Raw genomic sequence first — 21,728 nt, forward strand, 5'->3', positions numbered from 1 at the left:
AAATTCTAAAATCGAATTAGCTTCATGGCTTTTAATGACAGTATTGGTAAATTCTATACAATCATGGTCATAGAATTGGGACCAAGTAAGTTCTAATGATATAAATGGTATGAATCAAGACAAGTATTGGTGTGTTCATGATAGCTATTAGCTGTTGGATTTACTCAATATCATAGATGCATTCAAATATACGATCATTTGTTATCTAAAACTTACAAAGTTTCAAACTACCAAAATTGCATAACTATCATTAGTGTGTATAGATAAAATACTACATAATTATCATTAGTTTCTCTTCGACCTTGCGTAGAACCTGTTTGTAGAGTTCTGATTTCCTCACATCGTAATATTTTTGTGAACTTTTGGCCGACTTTTGGCATGTTTTTTTTTATCCATATGCTTAGCATTAGCATATATAGATATGTGGAATTTCAAACTCATGGCCATGCTTAAACTACTGTTCTAACAACCTGCTTTTGTTGTTGATACAAGTACATTGGGCCTATTCAGAACAAGGGAAATACATTATGCAACCTATGGTTTAACGAATTGTTGATAAGAAAAAAGAAAATTGCATATGAAGAAGAGTTTCAACTATTCCAACAAAAATCCAACAGTTCCAAAATTCAAAGAAACATTCCAGAAATATTCCATATCATATACATATATATATGGAGAAAATTACAATGTACACCCTTTCAAATGGTACACATTGTAAAAAAGTTATGATTTTTTATGATGAACGTTATGATTATTTGTGATATGTGTTATGACATTTTGTAATAAAGTTATAAATGGCAAATTTATGATGTGCATCCTAAAGTTAGAAATCATAATGTCATGACATTTTGTGATTTTTGTTATGACACTTTGAGATTTTGTTATGGCATTTTTCAGTGAAAAAAAGTTATGGCTTTTGTAATGAAGAAGTTATGACATTTTGGGTTTATGTTATGAAATTTTGTGAAAAGTTATGAAAAGCATACCATATGCACTTTTTTGAAGGTGCACATTGTAACATCTCCCGTAAAATCTCTAAACATTTAAAATATATCTATTTTTGAATGAATACATCTAAACGCATTATGGAAGAACATATATAAATTACTTTTAGAATTAACACCAAATAGAGGAAAATAAAACAAATTAATCCTATTAAGGAAGAATTGACAAACAATCAGACACCACCTTCTTACATTTATTTTTAGGGAAAATTAGTCTAAGGTCCTCCTATTTTTAGTAACGGAAAAGGTCCACAATATTATTTTTTGATGTCTAAGGTCCCTAGACCCACACCCAAATATCATATCAGAGAAATTTGATTCTGCTCTTCTTCTTCGATGCCCAACTCTTAGAATCATCAGCCCTAGACTTAGACCCAAAAAACCCTCCTCTCTCTCCTTGGCGGTTCGCTCATGTGGACCGGTAGGAAGCAACATCAGATCTACGTTGGTGAGGCGTTTGGCAAGGGTAGAGTTGTTGAGCTCGAAGAGAGGGATTTTTTTGGGCTTCTTCTTCTTCGTCTTCGTCTTCGTCGCCGCAAGAGAAAGGAAGTCCGCCGTCCGCTCCGCCTGCGTCACTGTTACCGCCACTGCCTGTTTCTCCTCTCATGTCCCGAAACCTCCATTTACTTCAACCATCAAGCCTTGGTTGAATCTCTAGCCACTAAATGTCTTTCTCCTCTGAGAGATTGATGGATCCATGGGTTGATGGTCAGGTGTTGGTGGAATGTGCACCGTGTAGTCCATGTATTCACTATTGCCAATTTCGCTATTGAGATCATTCGACTTCCTCCAATAGTTGACAGATCGGCCTGAGGAAGTTCTCTTCACAAAGGTCATAGTCATATGACTTGACTTTCCCTGATGTGATTCTGAAGCTTTGGGGATGATCTTGAAGCCATGCAATTGAAATGAGCAAAGAAAGAAAATATGTCAACAATTTTTGAAATTATATATTGTAAAGGAAAAAACAGAGAAGCACATCAGCAAAGATTATTCAGTCACAAAATTCTCACAGTTCAAGCTAATTCAAATTCTCTGGAAATTCAGATAAAATCTCTCTAGAAAAATTCTCTAGAATCTCTCTCTCCCTCTCTAATAGCTTTTATTGTTTGAGCTGCGTATGCATGTCGGCCATTGGTAGTGTGAAATGTATGAATTTGAGCAATTTATTTGCAATAACTTTCTCTAGGTTTCAGTCTCTAGTCCAGAATTTCTCTGGTCCAAAATTTTCTTTGGTGAGCACTTTACTTTGGTTGTGTACTATTAGTATATATATTACACTTCTCATTCTTTCTCTCCTATTCAACTGATAAAGGATTTGATGGGTAAAATGATTTGGAATTTTTTTTGGTTTCAATTTTCTCTAGTACAAGATTTTGAATTTTCTCTGGTAAAGGATTTGAATCTTCTCTGGTTTCATAGAGAATGGATCCTATAGAAACAAACAATTATGTTCAGAGAAATTTCAATTTTCTCTGGATAGAAGGGAAATTTCTCTGGAGATGCGGGAAGGCTAGAGAAATTCTCTGGAGAGTGGATCAGAGAAATTTGAAAGTCCAAAGAAATTTTGTTTCTTGGTTGTACTCAGTGCAATAACTTTGTGCATGATTTGTCTGGTGCGCACATTTCTCTTTGCATCAGTACTAGTGGTGGTGGTGGTGGTGGTGGTTTTGTTTTGTCCCCTTCTTTTTTTTTTTTTTTAAAGCTAAAAACCATAGCTTTTAGTTCTTTACATTATGAAATTTCTCTGAAGAGAAACAGAGAATTTCTCTGGTTTGGAGAAAATTTCTCTGGTCCAGAATTTCTCTAGATAGATTTTCTCTGATTCAGAATTTCTCTGGATAGAATTTCTCTGGGAAGTCCAGAGAAATTCTTTGGATGAAATTGAGGGACCTTAGACATTATGAAATTATTAGATGTCCTTTATACTATAAAACCTTAATATCAGGGATCTTAAAAAAAAAAAAACCCTTATTTTTATTCATTCAACTTTTAATCGATTAAACAATTCGATGGTCTTGATTAGTGGTGTGGGCGGGGGTTAGGGTAGGTTGAGATGTTGTCCATTCTCACTTCAAGTTGTGCTGAAAGCTACTCAGGTCACCCAAGTTTGAATCGTAACTCAAGATTGTCAGTTTAAGTCCGACCTGAGTTAAATTTGAATCGTTTATTTTCTCATCATTCATATTTTTCATACAAAACTGGTCTAAACATGTGGTTGTTGTTGTTATCCGATCAACTTGATTTTTTATAGGAATTATATATTCTATGAATTCTAAAATATGAATGGTGCAAATTATCGAAATAGGCTAAAAAAATAAGCCCAATAGGCCCGACAACACTTCTTTAGTTCTTAATCAGACTAGAGAGAAGTTCATTCCTTTTCCTAATTGGTAAATTTTAAAAACAAAGGGACGTTTTTTAGAAAAATAAAAAGCCAATAAATGTAGCCAAAATTAAATGGGAAAATTACAAAATAAAAATAAAAATAAAAAACTCCAGGATCTGAGTTTAACAAAATAAATTCTCAATTCTCAATTTAAACAATCTACCTATTTTTGTTAAAGTAAAACTAACAAAAAAAATAGGTATTTTTGTTATTAAAATTAATATAGATGTACCTAAAATATCTAAAATACTCTTTTTCGTTGAGTTTAATGACTAAAATACCCATTTTTCTATCAATTTCACTTAAAAGAAATATGCAAATTGTTTAAATTGGAAAAAAAAAAAAAAAGAGTGTAAATTGATGAAATTAAAAAATCAGAATTTATTTTGTTAGAGGGATCAAACTCTTAATATATTTTTTAATTTTTCTAAAATAAAATCAATTCAAATGGAAGGAAATATCATTTTGCCCGCCAAACAATTACGTGAAAATCAATTTAACATTGAGAGTTATTGTCACGCCCCAAGCTCCGTGACAACGCCGCACACTCATTTAAGTGAGCATGCAAGGCTAAGAATCCAACACATAACCAACAATGTAAAATATTCAAATTAAATCCTTAAATATCATAATGCTAAAAACCATACAAATAGATAATTCTTATCATATGAAATTGTCCACCAAGTCCACTAATAATAATAATAATAATAATAATAATAATAATAATAATGATCCAAATACTTAAATCATAGTCCTACTCTCGGCACTCCCACAAGTAAAAACTCTGCACAGCTCTACTCCTCAGAATCTGAAAAATAAAATAAGGGTAAGCTAGACTGCCCAGTAAATAACCAACCATCACTATTAGCTGGATCAAGTATACAAAAAAAATAGTCGATAACCAATAAATATATTTTTTGCTACCATTCAATAAATGAATAATTATTTTGTAAGATGGTTTCGTAGTTGAAAATAAACAGTGTAGCAATACATTTTAATTGCAAAGACAATGAGGTAATTCGATGAAATTTCGTTGTTCAAAATTGATGGTTCGATATTCAAATGGTTCAATGATGCAATTCACAAAACCCAAGTCTTGGTGACTACGGTCACTTAGCCCGTGACAAGGCCCAAAACCACACATAGGCCGGTGGTAAAGCCCCAAAAGAAACTAGTTTCTGTGCCAATAAATAACCCCCATTGGCTAGGGTCCAAATCATAGTCAGACTAGAGTGATGTTCAAAATTCAAACAATACACAACTTTCAAATAAAACATTCGATATTTTCAGAATAAATGTTTAGTACAATTTTCAAAATAGTTTCATCAAATATTCAAATAATTTTCATAACAATATTCGATGTTGTTTTATACTTGACCCATATTTTATTTTAAGAGAACATGAAGGATATAAATAAATATTTATGATTTTAAACGATTCGATAGGAATAAAAATGAACCAACAGTGATAGAGGGTTACTTACCTCAAACGCTTAGAAATAACACTCCAACACCAACTCCAAACACCCAATTTCACCACTTCAATCACACAAGCCTAATAAATAAAACTTCAAATAAATTAATATTTTTTACATGTTACAAACACCCACAAAAGCACCACTATATTAGATTAATGTATTACTTTAATATCCAAGAGATCAAACCATTCAACCCAACTTTATAGCCAAACACACCTTTACCCATGATACAAAACTCCATTGTTTCTATTACCCACCCAAAGTTACACTTACACATTGCACCCAATTCTTAAAACCTAAGTAGGCACCTATAGATCTTCCAAATCTCCTTAATGCATTGATTGTTAAATTCCTCAACATAAACTTAATAATTAACAGTAAAGACAGATTTTACCTTAACCAATGGGTGTCCCAAAAATCACCAACGTGTTGCCTTCAATCCCTATTGTAGCCTCACTTGAACCTCTCTTCTCTTTTTCTTTTCTTTTTTTCTTTTACCTTCTCAAACCCTAGCCGCCTATGGTGCAATTCATAGCCTCTGTTTTGTTTGTTTTCCAAGACTTAAAGCCACAATAGGTGGGCATATTAACCTAATTTCACAAAGTTACAAAATTACCCATCTAAGTAATAGGAAATATAATGCCATCTCATAACTAATTCTTTGATATTAATAAATGACCCATATAAATTAATTTAATTACTAATCTATCCAATAAAATAATCCTACACACAACTTGGGTTTTACATTCTTCCCCTCTTAAAAGAAATTTCGTCCTTGAAATTTGACATACCTGTAGTCTCAAAAAGTTGTGGATACTTTTGTCTTATTTCATTCTCAAGTTCCCAAGTAGCTTCTCTCTCCGAGTGATTGCTCCATTGAACCTTAACGTAGTGGATGACTCGACGCCTCAAAACCTGCTCCTTCTTATCAACAATTCTTACAAGGTGTTCTTCATAGGTCAAATCCTCCTTAAACTACAACGGTGCATAATCAATCACATGATTGGGATTCGGTATATACTTCCTCAACATCAAAACATGGAAGACATTATGAACTCCAACTAGTGAAGGTGGTAGGGTAAGTCTGTAAGCTACCTCTCCAATTCGATCTAAAACCTCAAATGGTCCAATAAATCTAGGACTCAATTTACCACGAACACCAAACCTCATTACTCTTTTCATAGGAGACACATTAAGGAACGCATGGTCTCCAACCCCAAACACCAAATCGCGTCTCCTGTTGTCTGCATAACTTTTCTGTCTACTCTGTGCAGTGCGAAGTTGCTCTCTAATAAGATTGATCTTGTCCACTGTTTGTTGCACAATCTCAGGCCCTAACAACTTTCTTTTGCCTACATCATCCCAACAAATAGGTGATCTACACTTTCGTCCATATAAAGCCTCATATGGTGCCATCTGAATGCTCGCATAATAACTATTATTATAAGAGAATTCCACAAAGGCCAAATGCTCATCCCAAGAACCTCCAAGATCATTAATACAGGCCCTCAACATGTCTTCAAGAGTCTGAATAGTTCTCTCTGACTATCCATCACTTTGAGGATGAAAGGTCATGCTAAAATTCAAACTAGTATCCAAAGCTGTATGCAAACTCCTCCAAAACATAGATACAAATCTGCTATCTTTATCAGACACTATGGTCACTGGAATACCATACAACTTCACAATCTCCTTGATATACAATTTTGCAAACCTCTCTAAGGAGAACCCTACCATAAAAGCTAGAAAGTGAGCGGATTTGGTCAATTGATCAACAATAACCCAAATAGCATTGTTACCACCTTAGGTCCTAGGCAACCCCATCACAAAATCAATGGTAATATATTCCCACTTCCACTTGGGAATAGGAAGAGGTTGTAACTTACCTGTAGGTCTCTGATGTTCAACTTTCACCTGTTGACATACCAAACCTTGAGCAACATACTGAGCAATTTCCCTCTTCATATTATTCCACCAAAAGTTCATCTTCAAGTCTTTATACATTTTAGTGCTCCCTGGATGTACAGTATACCCTGAACTGTGAGCTTTTCTCAGGATTTCTCTCTTGAGCTCTAAATCATTAGGCACAGACAACCTCTCTCCAAATCTCAAGGTTCCATCTTTATGCATACAAAATTCCATCTGTAGCCCTATTTCCATTTCAGCCTTAAGTTTTGCAACTAAGGATCTTTTCCCTGAGCATCTTTAATTCTATCAATCAATGTGGGTTGAACTCTAAGGTTTGCCAACTGCACTCCATGGTTATGCCATCTAATCTTGATATTCAACCTTTGCAAGTCCTCCAAGATATTCTTTTGGTCAGTGATCAAGGTAGCCAAATTACTCAGGGTCTTTCTACTCAAGGCATCAGCCACTGCATTGGCTTTTCTTGGATAATAATTGATAGTCAAATCATAGTCCTTTAATAGCTCCAACCATCGCCTTTGCCTCATATTCAATTCTTTTTGAGTGAAAATATACTTCAGACTTTTATGATCAATGAATATCTCACATTTTACCCCATACAATTAGTGCTTCTAGATTTTCAATGCAAACACCACTGTAGCCAACTCCAAATCATGCGTATGATAATCTGCTCATATGGCTTCAACTGCCTAGACGCATATGCCACTACTTTATCGTTCTACATCAGGACACAACCCAAGCCTATCTTCGATGCATCACAATAGATGGTAAAACCTTCATCTCCGGACGGAACTATAAGTACTAGAGCACACACTAATCGACTCTTTAGATCCTAGAAACTCTTCTCACAATCATCAGACCATTCAAATTTAACCCCTTTTTGTGTTAAACGAGTCAAAGGCATAGAAATTCGAGAAAATCCCTTAACAAACCTTCTATAATATCCTGCTAAACCCAAGACACTACGAATTTCAGTGACACTAGTAGGCCTATTCCACTCTACTGCCGCCTCACTTTCTTGGGGTCAACAGACACCCCGTCTTTAGATATCACATGACTCAAAAAAATGATACACTCTCCAGCCAAAATTCACACTTCTTTAATTTAGCAAATAATTTTTTCTCCCTTAATAACTGCAACACTATTCTCAGATGTTCTTCGTGCTGCTATTTACTCTTTGAGTACACAAGAATTTCATCAATAAAAACTACCACAAATTGATCTAAGAATGGTTTAAATACTCTGTTCATTAAATCCATAAAAGCTACAGGCGTATTGGTTAACCCAAACGACATCACTAAAAATTTATAATGCCCATACCTAGTTCGGAAGGCTGTCTTAGGTATATCTTCCGCTTTAACCTTCAACTGATGATATCTAGAATGAAGGTCAATCTTAGAAAAGACTTATGCTCCTTGCAATTGATCAAATAGGTCATTTATCCTAGGCAAAGGATATTTATTTTGAATTGTCACCTTGTTTAACTCTCGATAATCAATGCAAAGGCGAAAACTACCATCCTTCTTTTTCACAAATAAAACGGGCACACCCCAAGGAGAAACACTAGGCCTAATAAAGCCCTTATCTAGTAACTCTTATAATTGTTCCTTCAACTCTTGCCCCTGATTTCCTTCGACTGCTTGAGAACCATTACCAATATTAGTCACATTCCCTCGCCGATTGTTATTACCAGTCCGTCGATTCGTTTGACCCTAGCGTGTATTCCTAGCCATATTTGCCAATGTCTCCTCATGTTCCATTGCAATCTATATGCATCAATAATAAAACCTCATCTTATTCTATTCTAAAGTCCATATAACACGTAAATAAAATTAACATTTTACCAAATTATAAGCGTTCCCAATCCTACATCTACCCAATCTCACCACTATTCTATACCAACTTTTAAAATTACAACCTGGCTCTGATACCATAAAATTGTCACGCCCCAAGCTCCGTGACAACGCCGCACACTCATTTAAGTGAGCATGCAAGGCTAAGAATCCAACACATAACCAACAATGTAAAATATTCAAATTAAATCCTTAAATATCATAATGCTAAAAACCATACAAATAGATATTTCTTATCATATGAAATTGTCCACCAAGTCCACTAATAAAAATAATAATAATAATAATGATCCAAATACTTAAATCATAGTCCTACTCTCGGCACTCCCACAAGTAAAAACCCTGCACAGCTCTACTCCTCAGAATCTGAAAAATAAAATAAGGGTAAGCTAGACTGCCCAGTAAATAACCAACCATCACTATTAGCTGGATCAAGTATACAAAAAAAATAGTCGATAACCAATAAATATATTTTTTGCTACCATTCAATAAATGAATAATTATTTTGTAAGATGGTTTCGTAGTTGAAAATAAACAGTGTAGCAATACATTTTAATTGCAAAGACAATGAGGTAATTCGATGAAATTTCGTTGTTCAAAATTGATGGTTCGATATTCAAATGGTTCAATGATGCAATTCACAAAACCCAAGTCTTGGTGACTACGGTCACTTAGCCCGTGACAAGGCCCAAAACCACACATAGGCCGGTGGTAAAGCCCCAAAAGAAACTAGTTTCTGTGCCAATAAATAACCCTCATTGGCTAGGGTCCAAATCATAGTCAGACTAGAGTGATGTTCAAAATTCAAACAGTACACAACTTTCAAATAAAACATTCGATATTTTCAGAATAAATGTTTAGTACAATTTTCAAAATAGTTTCATCAAATATTCAAATAATTTTCATAACAATATTCGATGTTGTTTTATACTTGACCCATATTTTATTTTAAGAGAACATGAAGGATATAAATAAATATTTATGATTTTAAACGATTCGATAGGAATAAAAATGAACCAACAGTGATAGAGGGTTACTTACCTCAAACGCTTAGAAATAACACTCCAACACCAACTCCAAACACCCAATTTCACCACTTCAATCACACAAGCCTAATAAATAAAACTTCAAATAAATTAATATTTTTTACATGTTACAAACACCCACAAAAGCACCACTATATTAGATTAATGTATTACTTTAATATCCAAGAGATCAAACCATTCAACCCAACTTTATAGCCAAACACACCTTTACCCATGATACAAAACTCCATTGTTTCTATTACCCATCCAAAGTTACACTTACACATTGCACCCAATTCTTAAAACCTAAGTAGGCACCTATAGATCTTCCAAATCTCCTTAATGCATTGATTGTTAAATTCCTCAACATAAACTTAATAATTAACAGTAAAGACAGATTTTACCTTAACCAATGGGTGTCCCAAAAATCACCAACGTGTTGCCTTCAATCCCTATTGTAGCCTCACTTGAACCTCTCTTCTCTTTTTCTTTTCTTTTTTTCTTTTACCTTCTCAAACCCTAGCCGCCTATGGTGCAATTCATAGCCTCTGTTTTGTTTGTTTTCCAAGACTTAAAGCCACAATAGGTGGGCATATTAACCTAATTTCACAAAGTTACAAAATTACCCATCTAAGTAATAGGAAATATAATGCCATCTCATAACTAATTCTTTGATATTAATAAATGACCCATATAAATTAATTTAATTACTAATCTATCCAATAAAATAATCCTACACACAACTTGGGTTTTACAGTTATCATTATTTTAATTTGACTCCTACACTTTTTTAAATTTGATTAATTTACTCTCACCGTCTATTTCCGCCTACAATCAAGCAGAACTTGCTGACATGACACCAAATTTTATTTGGAATTTCATTTTACCTTCCAAACTATATCTTAAAAATCAATTAGCCCCCAAAAATTAAAAAAATAATAATATTTAAATACTTAATAAATAATTTTTTTTGTCTCAATAATGAAAGTAAATTTTAAATAATATATTTTGCAAAAAAAATACAAAAATCCCCATTTAGAATTTTCTATTTAAGTCTCAAATTATTTCGAGTCAATCATGGAGAAATTAATTGAGCCAAAAAATTCTTGGCTACTCTATGTGTGTGCGCTTGTGTAATTGTAACTAGTTTATTTTCCCAAATAAATTTCAATAGAATTGATCGATTAATAATAATTTTAAAATTGAGTGGGTAAAAAAAAAATTCAATTCAATTACTGTCTAAAGAATACTCAACATGACTAATACTCAATTTTTATTTAAAATTTATTTTTTTTATTTTGAGAGGAAAATTAATTAATTAATTAATTTAAAGTATAATTTAGGAGTAAAATGAAATTCCAAATAAAATTTGGTGCCATGTCAGTAAGTTCAGTTTGATTGTAAACAGAGACAAACAGCAGAGACTAAATTAATCAAATTAAACTAATATAAAATCTATATGCCAAATTAATTTTCACATAATAATTTAAAATTTAAAGTATAAAATGATTTTTCCCCTCCAAATGATTTATTTTTAAAATAACAACTAAAACAGTGCCATATAATAGTGGTGTTGTATAATAACGCAGTACTGTAACGTACAGCAGCATCCATCCCCGTATATACACAATATAAATTCCACAAAATGAGATATGTATTGAACCACGAAGTCCCTACTTTTCCATGAGTAGTGGCAGGCCTAATATAATATAAATTGTTGACTTAAATGTATGATTTCTTGACACTTGGAGGCTGTTGATTGATTTTGATAATTCAATGCTCAAGGTTCATATGATTATAATATAATTTAGGTGATGACATATCTTTGATTAATTCTCAATACTTTGAATGGTCATCATAGTCTTGCGTATGCAGAGTTCATAGAATCCATATTGAGTGTTAATATTTTTATACATTACTTAAAAAAATAAAATTAATTAAAATAAGTAATATTGTTGTTTTATATTTTAATCATTTATACATGCACAAAGAAAATACTGCAGTTATAATAGCAAAGAAAAATTGAACCAATTGTGCCACAATAAACATTATTATTCTTACATTTTTTGTTTCAAAATTAAACTAAAAGCTCTTTATTGAGATTGAATTAATTCTACTATACATATTTTTTTTTTCATATATAGATAAATAATTTCTAAGTAGTATAATTAAGGGCAAATTATACAAATGGTCCCTGTAATTTACTCGTTTTATCATTTTGGTCCCTGTTGTTTCAATTTGATTAATTTTGCCCCTAAATTTTATGAATTGTGTCATATTAGTCTAATAAATAACGGTGGTTAAGTTTGATCGACGAAAAATTAAATGATGTGTCAATTTGGTCCCTGTAATTTATAGGAAAGTCAAAACAACATGGACCAAATTAACACATCTTGTAAACTACAGGGACCAAATTAACACACCATTTGATTTTCCGTCCATCAAAGTTAACCGCCGTTATTTATTGGACTAATATGACAAAATCCGTAAAATTCAGGGGCAAAATTGATCAAATTGAAACAAGGACCAAAATGATAAAATGGGTAAACTACAAGGACTAGCATTGTAATTTGCCCTATAATTAAATATACTATCCAATATATCCACAAGTCAACCAGCATCAATCTATTCAAATTCTAGAGATTTTAATTTGAGGAAATATCATTTTACCTCCCAAATCTTCATGCATTTTTCAATTTGACCCCCAGACTTCGATTAATATGAATTTTACACCCAAACTTTCGAAATTTTTATCAATTTTGCCACTGCCATCACATTCCGTCTACAACTGGACATCATGTGCTGGCGTGGCACCAAAGTTCATTTGGAATTTCATTTTAGCCCCCTAACTATACCTTAAAAATCAATTTGTCCATCAAATATAAAAAAATATATTTAAATATTTAAGAAATAACTTTTTATCTCAATAATGAAAAAATTAAATTTTAAATAATATATACTTTGTAAAAATATATATATATAAATATAAAAATTCTCATTTAAAATTATCTTGAGACTATAAAGCATGGGTACCTCAACAAACATGTTGTATCCATACTAGGTACTTACTGGATTTTGAAATTACTATTAGTCAATCAATTCTATTGAAATTAATTTGGGTAGTAAACTAGTTACAATTGTGCACGCACACACATAGAGTAGCTAAGAAATTTTCGGCTTAATAAGTTTCTCTAGGATCGACTCAAGATAATTTGAGACCTATGAAACACAGGTACGAGTATGAATACTAGTATTGGAACAATACGGGTACGTCGATACCGTAAAATCCAAAAAAAAGTAAGGTAGAGGTACGGTGTAATACGTTTGTAAAACAATATTTGTTTTTAATTTGGAATAATACAAAAATTTATTAAATGGTTTAATTTGTGAAATCCAACATACAATTGACATTTAATGCCAAAAGTATAGATATAAGATAAACCAAAATTAAATATCATTATATTAAATAACTTATAAACCATAACTTAATTTTAAAACCATAATAAGTATAAAACTAAAAATGAAAAAGAAGTCCAGTAAAAGGAATTTTATCTTTGTAATAGAAAACAATATTGTTTCGATTGAGGTATGGCATGACCTGAGTATATACTCAGATATGTCTAGATATGCCAAAAATTTAAAAGGAAAATTTGTGTATGTGTTTTGTGTACCCAATACATATGCGGAAATATCATACGTTGTTAAGTACTCGGTACGGTTATGACATGTTTGTCGAATTATCCATGCTTCATAGTCTCAAGATAATTTTGAATGAGAATTTTTGTATTTTTTATTATTTTTGTGCAAAGTATACATTATTTAAAATTTAATTTTTCATTATTGACATAAAAATTATTTATTAAATATTTAAATTTAATTTTTTTATATTTGGGGGGCAAATTGATTTTTAAGGAATAGCTTGGGGGGTAAAACGAAATTCTAAATGAATTTTGATGCCAAGTCAACACATTTCATTCAATTGTAGACAGAATGTGATAGTAAGAGCCAAATTGACCAAAATTTTGAAAGTTTAGGTGTAAAATTGATATTAATTAAAATTTGGGGGTCAAATTAAAAAACACATGAAAATTTGGGGGAAAAATGATATTTCCTCTTTTAATTTTTAAGTAAAGTTAACAAACAATTGAAGTAAAATTTGGAGTAAATTACAAATACACCCCCTGAGGTTTAATTAAAATGTGAATCACTTCCTATGGTTCTGGAAATTACATTCCACCCTTGAGGTTTCTAATTGCATAATAAATTCTCCCTTTTATTAATGAATCATCAAGTCAATTAATAATTTTTAATGATATTAGAAATATGTTTCAATTAATAATTTAGATAATTTTATTATTGTATAGAAGAACAATTATGAATTTCATTTTGGGTAAATTACACTGACCACTCCTGAGGTTTGCCTTAATTACAGATACCTCCCTTGTAATTTCAAAAATAACACAGATCTCCCTTACTTTTGAAAATAATAGTCAGATTCCTCCTTCCCGTTAAAAGAGACTTAATGACGTTAACTTAACAGTGGAATTAACCATAATACCCTTTAACCCATTGTCTTTCACAAAGACCTAACTCACTCTGTATCATCATCATCTTCCTCACTCTACTATCCATTTCTGCCATTGTTTTCCTCACACTCTCTTCCCAAACCTCTCTCATCAAAAATCCAAAACCCAAACCAACAATAACCCCTCTTATACACACCTGAGTCACTAACTCAGCTTGCGATGGAACTCTCTATCTAGACTTCTCCACATTCCGAGATCTCTACAAAGTTAAACCAAATTAATCATATTCAGACTCTTAAATCCAAGAAACACACATGATATATGAATATATATATATATATATATATATATATGGGTTCGTTTAGGATGTGGGTTGACTTTTTTACTATTTTAGCCTGAGGCTAAAAAGCCTCATTTGAGATATGCTTTTTGGCTTTTTTAACTTTTGTGAGAGAAAAAATGAAATGATTATGAATTGGATGTGGCATTTTGTCCTATTTGACTAAAATAGCCTATTATGTCTTATATGACTATTTTAACCCCAATGGGGCATCCCAAACTAGCACTACATATATATAGTACAGATATACAACACCATTCAGAACCATCATAGATCAATAATAAGCACGAAAGTGAGAGACAGTGGAGGAACATGACAACGGGAGATACCACGAGAGGAGAGAGGGAAACAGTTTTGATGTTGTCGATTCAGATCTCTCGACCATTTCTAGATTTGAACCCAACCTCTCCAACCGTACAAAACCAGATCATCATCGGTGTTTTCATCTTCGACTTCGCCGCCAGACCACGATAGTGGTCTAGATTTAGTGTCACGGTAGGCAAATCTACAGATCTGTAGATGTTGGCATCGGATCGGCGATGGCGAGGAGGCGATGTGAAGATCTTTGGCGGTGGCGGTGGCGGACGATTGAGAAGAAGGTGCTACAGTAGAGGAATAGATGCTGCGATGGTGGTTCTCTGGTCATCACTATTTGCAGGAGAGATCATTTTACAACAACGATTGTAGAAGAGAGAGAGAGAGAGAGAGAGAAAAGAGTGGATCACATGAGAGAGGAGAGAGGTGACGGTCTGCTGTAAGAGGAGAGAGACAGAGCACAGAGAGAGTCAGAGGGAAGAGAGATGGAATGGCTGGGTTTTGACCGTACAGTGATATATATATAAGATATGTATGTGTTTATATATACAGGAGGATGTAAGGGTAGTATTGGAATTTACAGAATAATTATGGATGACATTAGCAGAATCTATTTGAATTTGGATGGATGGGTAACAGAAGGGAGCCTTTGTATATTAGTTTCAAAAGTCAGGGAGATCTGTGTCATTTTTGAAACCACATGAGAGGTATCTGTAACTAAGGCAAATCTCTGGGGAGGTTAGTGTAATTTACCCTTTCATTGTTTTAGTTAATTCTGTTAAATAAAAAATTCTAACAATGGGATATTTGTAATTTTTCAAACCACAGAGGGTAATGTACTTTAAGCAAATCTCAAGGAGTGTATTTATAATTTACCCTAGAATGTAAAATGATACAAAAGAATATCAAAACCTAAGAAAGTTCAATTTCCAAAATGGTGAATTGAATTGAAGTGAAGTTTGGTAAAGTAAAATCAATTACTTTGAGCTCTCTACTAATAAAAATATTTTTTTTTTTTGGGGATTAATATTAATTTTATTTTTGAGTTTGGTATTAAACGTTGGACTTATTTTGATTAGTAACTGGGTACCGCTACTAATAAAAACAGTTTTGTTTTTGATTTGGTGTTTGGGCTCTCTATTTAATTGAGGTCTAACAAAAAATAAAATAAAACGGGAGACTTATGTATAGATCTTAATATATAAATTTATTATTCAATAGGTCATATGATAATTAATGACATTTTTCATTAAATACTACTAAAAAAATCACTAATTGTTAATTTTTAGTGACAATTTAAAATTTGTCACACAAAATATCACCAATTATAAATTTTAGCGACAGTTTTAAAAAAATTGTCATAAAAAAGTCACTAATTTTTAACATTTAGCGACAGCTTAAAAAATTCTTCACGGAAAAGTCACTAATTGTAAGTTTTCGCGACAATTTATAAAAATCGTGCCAAAAATAAATCACTAATTATCAATTTTTAAGGACATGCAAAAAATCATCACCAAAAAATAAATAAATAAACCATGATTTTACTATGACTTATTTTTTATAGGATTTGATGAGAATTAAATCTAATTAAATAAACGATGATTTTACTATGACTTATTTTTTATAGGATTTGATGAGAATTAAATCTAATTATTAGGACTGTTGGTAACTTATCCTAAAAAAAAATTGTGTTAAATTTTATAAGATTTTATTTTTTATTTTTAAATAGGGTCTTTGTTTTTAGTCCAAATCTAGCGGGTCAACTTGGCCGTTTTGCCGGCTTGCTCATGAGCCGGCCATGCAATATACTTAGCATAAAAAAGCAATTCACCAAAACACAGTCATACATTTTCTTTGCTCAATGGGGCTTCCAAGCTTAAGCTTGAGCATGTCATGGCTAGTACACAATTTGCATATTCATCTAATACTCTTATCTTGTTTAAGCATGCTCATCTCTGGCTTTACTACTACCATACCCAGCTCCAGGCTAATGGGGAACGAGACCGACCGGCTTTCATTGCTGGCAATCCAGGCCAAAATAATTCAGGATCCACTGTATGTTTTGAGCTCCTGGAATGACTCTATCCACTTCTGTCAATGGCAGGGCGTTACGTGTAGCCGCAGGCATCAGAGGGTCACTGCCTTGGACTTACATTCCCGGGAACTGGTGGGATCGATATCACCACACCTCGGGAATCTAAGCTTTTTGAGGGAATTACTGATTCAGAACAATAGCTTTGGCGATGAAATTCCCCCAGAAATTGGTCGTTTGCCAAGGCTGCAGATTTTGCAGCTGAGCAACAATTTAATTGGTGGTCAAATTCCTGTAAATATATCTCGTTGTGCTAACCTCATTTCCATCGATTTTTCTCACAATGGGTTGGTAGGAGAAGTTCCTGTGGAGCTAGGATCCTTGTCGAAGCTCGAAATAGTAATTACGGAGGCCAACAATCTTACAGGGAGTATCTTTCCTTTCGCGAATTTGTCGTCTCTTCGCTACCTGGATTTAGATAACAACTACTTTGACGGCAGCATTCCTGATGGTTTTGATCGATTGAAGAATCTTCAGATACTCACACTTGGCATAAACAGGTTGTCCGGTGTCATCCCTGCGTCGCTCTTCAACCACTCTTCTCTCACAACTTTTGATGTCACTATCAACCAAATTCAGGGAAGTCTTCCCTGGGACATGGGAATCACTCTTCCCAATCTTGAATTCTTCAGCATTGGTGAAAACCAATTTACAGGATCAATTCCGGTTTCAATATCGAATGCATCAAAACTCTATTGCCTAGAAATGGTTCAAAACAAACTTACTGGAAAGGTTCCTAATTTATCGAGGCTGCAAAACCTCGAGTGGCTACTCCTTGCAAACAATCAGCTTGGATCCAGGGAAGCTGATGACTTGAACTTTATCTTTTCTTTGATCAATGCCACCAATTTACATCATTTGGAAGTGAACATCAACAATTTTGGCTGCACGTTTCCAGAACACATCGGTAATCTCTCGAGAAACCTTGAATATTTGAGTCTACACCACAATCATATATTCGGAAGCATTCCACCTGGGATAGTAAATCTTGTTGGCTTGCAGAGTTTGACTATGCAACTTAACCAATTCACTGGTACTATTCCAAGTGACATTGGAAAGCTTCAAAATCTACACAGATTGAATCTCTTCAGCAATTCATTGTCTGGTAACATTCCATCTTCCCTAGGAAATCTGAGTTTGTTAAGTAAACTTGTTTTAGGACTAAATAATTTTCAGGGAAACATTCCTCCGAGCCTAGGGAATTGTAGTAATTTGCAAATGTTGTCTCTTGGTCAAAACAACCTTACTGGTGCCATACCAAAACAAGTTGTTTCTATCTCATCCTTATCTATATATCTAGAGCTATCCCAAAACCAATTGAGTGGTTCTCTTCCCACGGAAGTTGCAAATTTGATAAACCTTGGTTACTTGGATGTCTCGTACAACTTGTTATCCAGTGAAATTCCGAGCACTCTAGGCAGCTGCACAAGCCTGGAAACGCTGCGTTTGGGGAACAACTTTTTCAACGGAACCATTCCTTCTTCTTTGCGTTTCTTGAGAGGCCTTGTAGAGTTGGGCCTCGCAAACAATAAGTTGTCTGGTGAAATTCCTATGTACTTGGAGAGCTTTATCTTCTTGCAAAATTTGAATGTGTCTTTTAATAATTTTGAAGGTTTAGTATCAACAAAAGGCGTATTCAGTAATGCAAGTGCACTATCAGTGGTGGGAAACAGTAAGCTCTGTGGGGGTGTAGCTGAATTGAAGCTACCCAAATGCAACTTGAAAGTGGATGAAAAGAGGAGATCAAATAGTGCCTTAGCTTTAGCACTCTCTATAACCTTTGGTTTTGTAGGACTAGCTCTCATGGGGTGTGTTCTATATCTTTGCTGGTTTAGGAAGAGAAGAAAAGATACTCCTTCATATTCATCAAAAAATTTACAATTGAGGGTGTCTTACCAAACTCTTGTTAAAGCCACTGATGGCTTCTCATCATTCAATTTAATCGGTGTTGGTAGTTTTGGGTCTGTGTACAAAGGAGTTATTGATGGAAGAATTGTCGCCGTGAAGGTACTTAATCTTTTGCGACGTGGAGCTTCGAACAGTTTTGTATCTGAATGTGAGGCACTAAGAAACATCAGACATCGGAATCTTGTCAAGGTGCTAACGGCATGTTCGACGATAGATTATCAGGGTCATGACTTCAAGGCCCTGGTTTATGAGTTCATGGTCAATGGGAGCCTTGAAGAGTGGTTACATCCAAATTGCAATGAAGATTTGTCAAATGAAGAGTTTAAGAAGCTAAACCTTCTGCAAAGACTAAATATTATCATTGATGTTGTTTGTGCCCTGAATTATCTTCACAACCAGGCCCAATCCCCAATAGTCCACTGTGATCTTAAGCCAAGCAACATTCTTCTGAACAAAGATATGACCGGGCATGTTGGTGATTTTGGATTAGCAAAATTCCTTGCTGACCATGCCACCCATGGCTTGTCTGCAAATGCAACTTGCTCTATTGGCATAAGGGGAACAATAGGTTACACTGCTCCAGGTGAATATGCCTTCATTTATTCTTAATTGTTTCGTGCATCAAAAAGTGTAAAGAAAATTGCATGTGTGATTTGGACCACACATTATTTTTTCTGTGCATAGTTCTCTGACTTTTTCTGTTTGTGGAGCATTTTTGTCTTTTATATCTTATAATTTTTTCCCCTTACAATGGCATTTTTGCTTGTAGAATATGGTATGGGATGTGAGGTCTCGGCATATGGTGATATCTACAGTTTTGGCATCCTTGTGTTAGAAATGTTTACTGGGAAGAGGCCCACAAATGAAATGTTTAAAGATGGGTTAAGCCTCCATAGCTTTGTGAAAGAGGCTTTGCCCTGCAGTGTATCAGAGATTTCAGACCCAACACTTTTTAAGATCGAAGGGGAAGAAGAAGAAAGCTTCATAAGAGGTGAAAAGACTGTGGAGTGCTTGAGTTTGATACTTGAAATTGGAGTCAATTGTTCTTTAGAATTGCCTAGAGAAAGAATGGACATTGATGATGTTGCAACTAAATTGCATTTCATCAAAGACACTCTTCTAGGATCTGAAATACATTGAAAGACATGAATTTATGAGGGAATCAATTGGAATGTAATGCTTTTGTCTTAATAATCTCCCTCTTAGAATTTGAAATGTGTTGATCGGATTTATTTTGGATGTGATTCTCATTACATCAAATTTAAATGTACATCACAAATTCAAATTTTATATATGTTCCTTGCAAGTGAATTTTTTTTTTTTTTCCTCGTTCAATGTTAATAATACATGATGAAGGGATAGCATTGTAATAAAATTCAAAGTATAGAGATCAAATTATTTAAATTAAAATTAGTACCAAAATAAAATTTTGCTCAAAATAGAGGGATCAATTGTATAAATTACCCTTTTTCAACTACAATCCTAATTTGATTTACCCTTGAACACAAACCCCTAACCGTGCATTGGTCAGGCGAAATCAATCTGTGAGTTCTTCATCTTCACTCTCTTTATTTGTTTATCAAATTTTAATAATGGAAGACTACATTTGTTTTCTCTAATTTCTTTGCTATAATTTGTGAGCCTTAATTTATTTGAGGATATAATTGTTTGGCCCTAATTATCAGTTAGGGCTATAATTGTTCAAGTTACTTAGCACTGTTAATAATGGTTTTTCACTGTTTTAGTTGTTGCCCTCAGTTAGCCCTAATTATATAGTTGTTGCCCTAATTTGTGTTGTGTTGTTCTGTCCTTGAATTCAATTTATTGTTATATATGCTTATATGTGTAAATGCAATAAATCAATTCTAATTCTATGCTTAATGCTATTTTTCATTGGTTTGGTGCTTCAATGGAAATCTCTAATCGTTGTTGTGCTCTAATTTATGAAAACATATTATTTGCAGATAGTCATTGTGAATTTGTGTGGATTTTTTATTATATAGCCATGCCTCTTAGGAAGTATATTTTCGGATATGAAAAAAGAAAAAGAAGCAAAAAGTAGAAAAAATTGTCCAATCTTAATCAGGAGCACTTGCTAAATTTGTTGATAGCAAGAAACAAATAGAAGGTCCTGTCGAACCCCCTTAAAACTTAGGGCTGGCCCGAACTCCTGAACACCAGTTTAAATACACCTGCATTTCATTTTCATGGGTTCAATAGTGGCTTTCTCTTCTGTGAAACAAACAAACTCATCTAAAAGGTAAATAAACTCGAATCACACAAGTACATTACATTATCATTCACACATGGACTAAATAGGAAATAATCTGATAATCAAATTATTTATACACTTTGTGAGATATTGATTCCCAGTTTGAAGATAACAGTACAAGCATAATCATCTTCCTTTTTGACGGAGTGTTTACCATTTATCACCACTTTGACAAGCATCAAGCTTCATTGTCCTGCAATTTAGTTACCAAAGAGCAAAAATGAGGGCCTAAATATGAACTCACATTGTAGATTGGTTCGGTGGTTAACATAATTCATGGAGTTCAAACACATAAAAGCATTATTAATTATTTAAATCATCATTAATCCAATTGAATCTTTTAGATTACCCACACAAGGGCATAATGGCCAATATTTTAACAGCAATGCTAGGTATCATGAAAAGTCTTTCATGAAAATGATCATGAAAGACTTGTGACCTTTGGATTATATTTAGAATAAAACACCACACACTAATAAGGTAATCTAAGGATCACAAATATTTCATGATCATTTTCATGAAAAAAATTTCATGATCCCTAACATTTCTCATATTTTAATGCTAAACAAATGGAAAAAATATAATGAATTTATTACAAAAT

At 33.4% G+C, this 21,728-nt stretch overlaps 1 protein-coding gene across 1 annotated transcript; it reads left to right on the top strand.

The window, feature by feature from the left end:
- The first annotated feature begins 16,845 nt into the window (after positions 1-16,845).
- LOC114274073 (uncharacterized) lies at positions 16,846-19,995 on the top strand. Its single transcript, XM_028215943.2, has 2 exons — positions 16,846-19,438; positions 19,625-19,995. Exons 1-2 carry the CDS (start codon positions 16,846-16,848, stop codon positions 19,993-19,995), a joined length of 2,964 nt encoding a protein of 987 aa, XP_028071744.2.
- The last annotated feature ends 1,733 nt before the right edge of the window (positions 19,996-21,728 follow it).

Source organism: Camellia sinensis, chromosome 1 (assembly GCF_055761805.1).
Source record: "Camellia sinensis isolate YWXY chromosome 1, ASM5576180v1, whole genome shotgun sequence".
Lineage (NCBI taxonomy): Eukaryota > Viridiplantae > Streptophyta > Magnoliopsida > Ericales > Theaceae > Camellia > Camellia sinensis.

Bases quoted from the DNA above. Each gene is read 5' to 3' on its own strand.
- LOC114274073 (XM_028215943.2), top strand. From the start codon at position 16,846: ATGGGGAACGAGACCGACCGGCTTTCATTGCTGGCAATCCAGGCCAAA. The intron at 19,439-19,624 runs GTGAATATGCCT...TTTTGCTTGTAG, and splicing joins AATAGGTTACACTGCTCCAG to AATATGGTATGGGATGTGAG.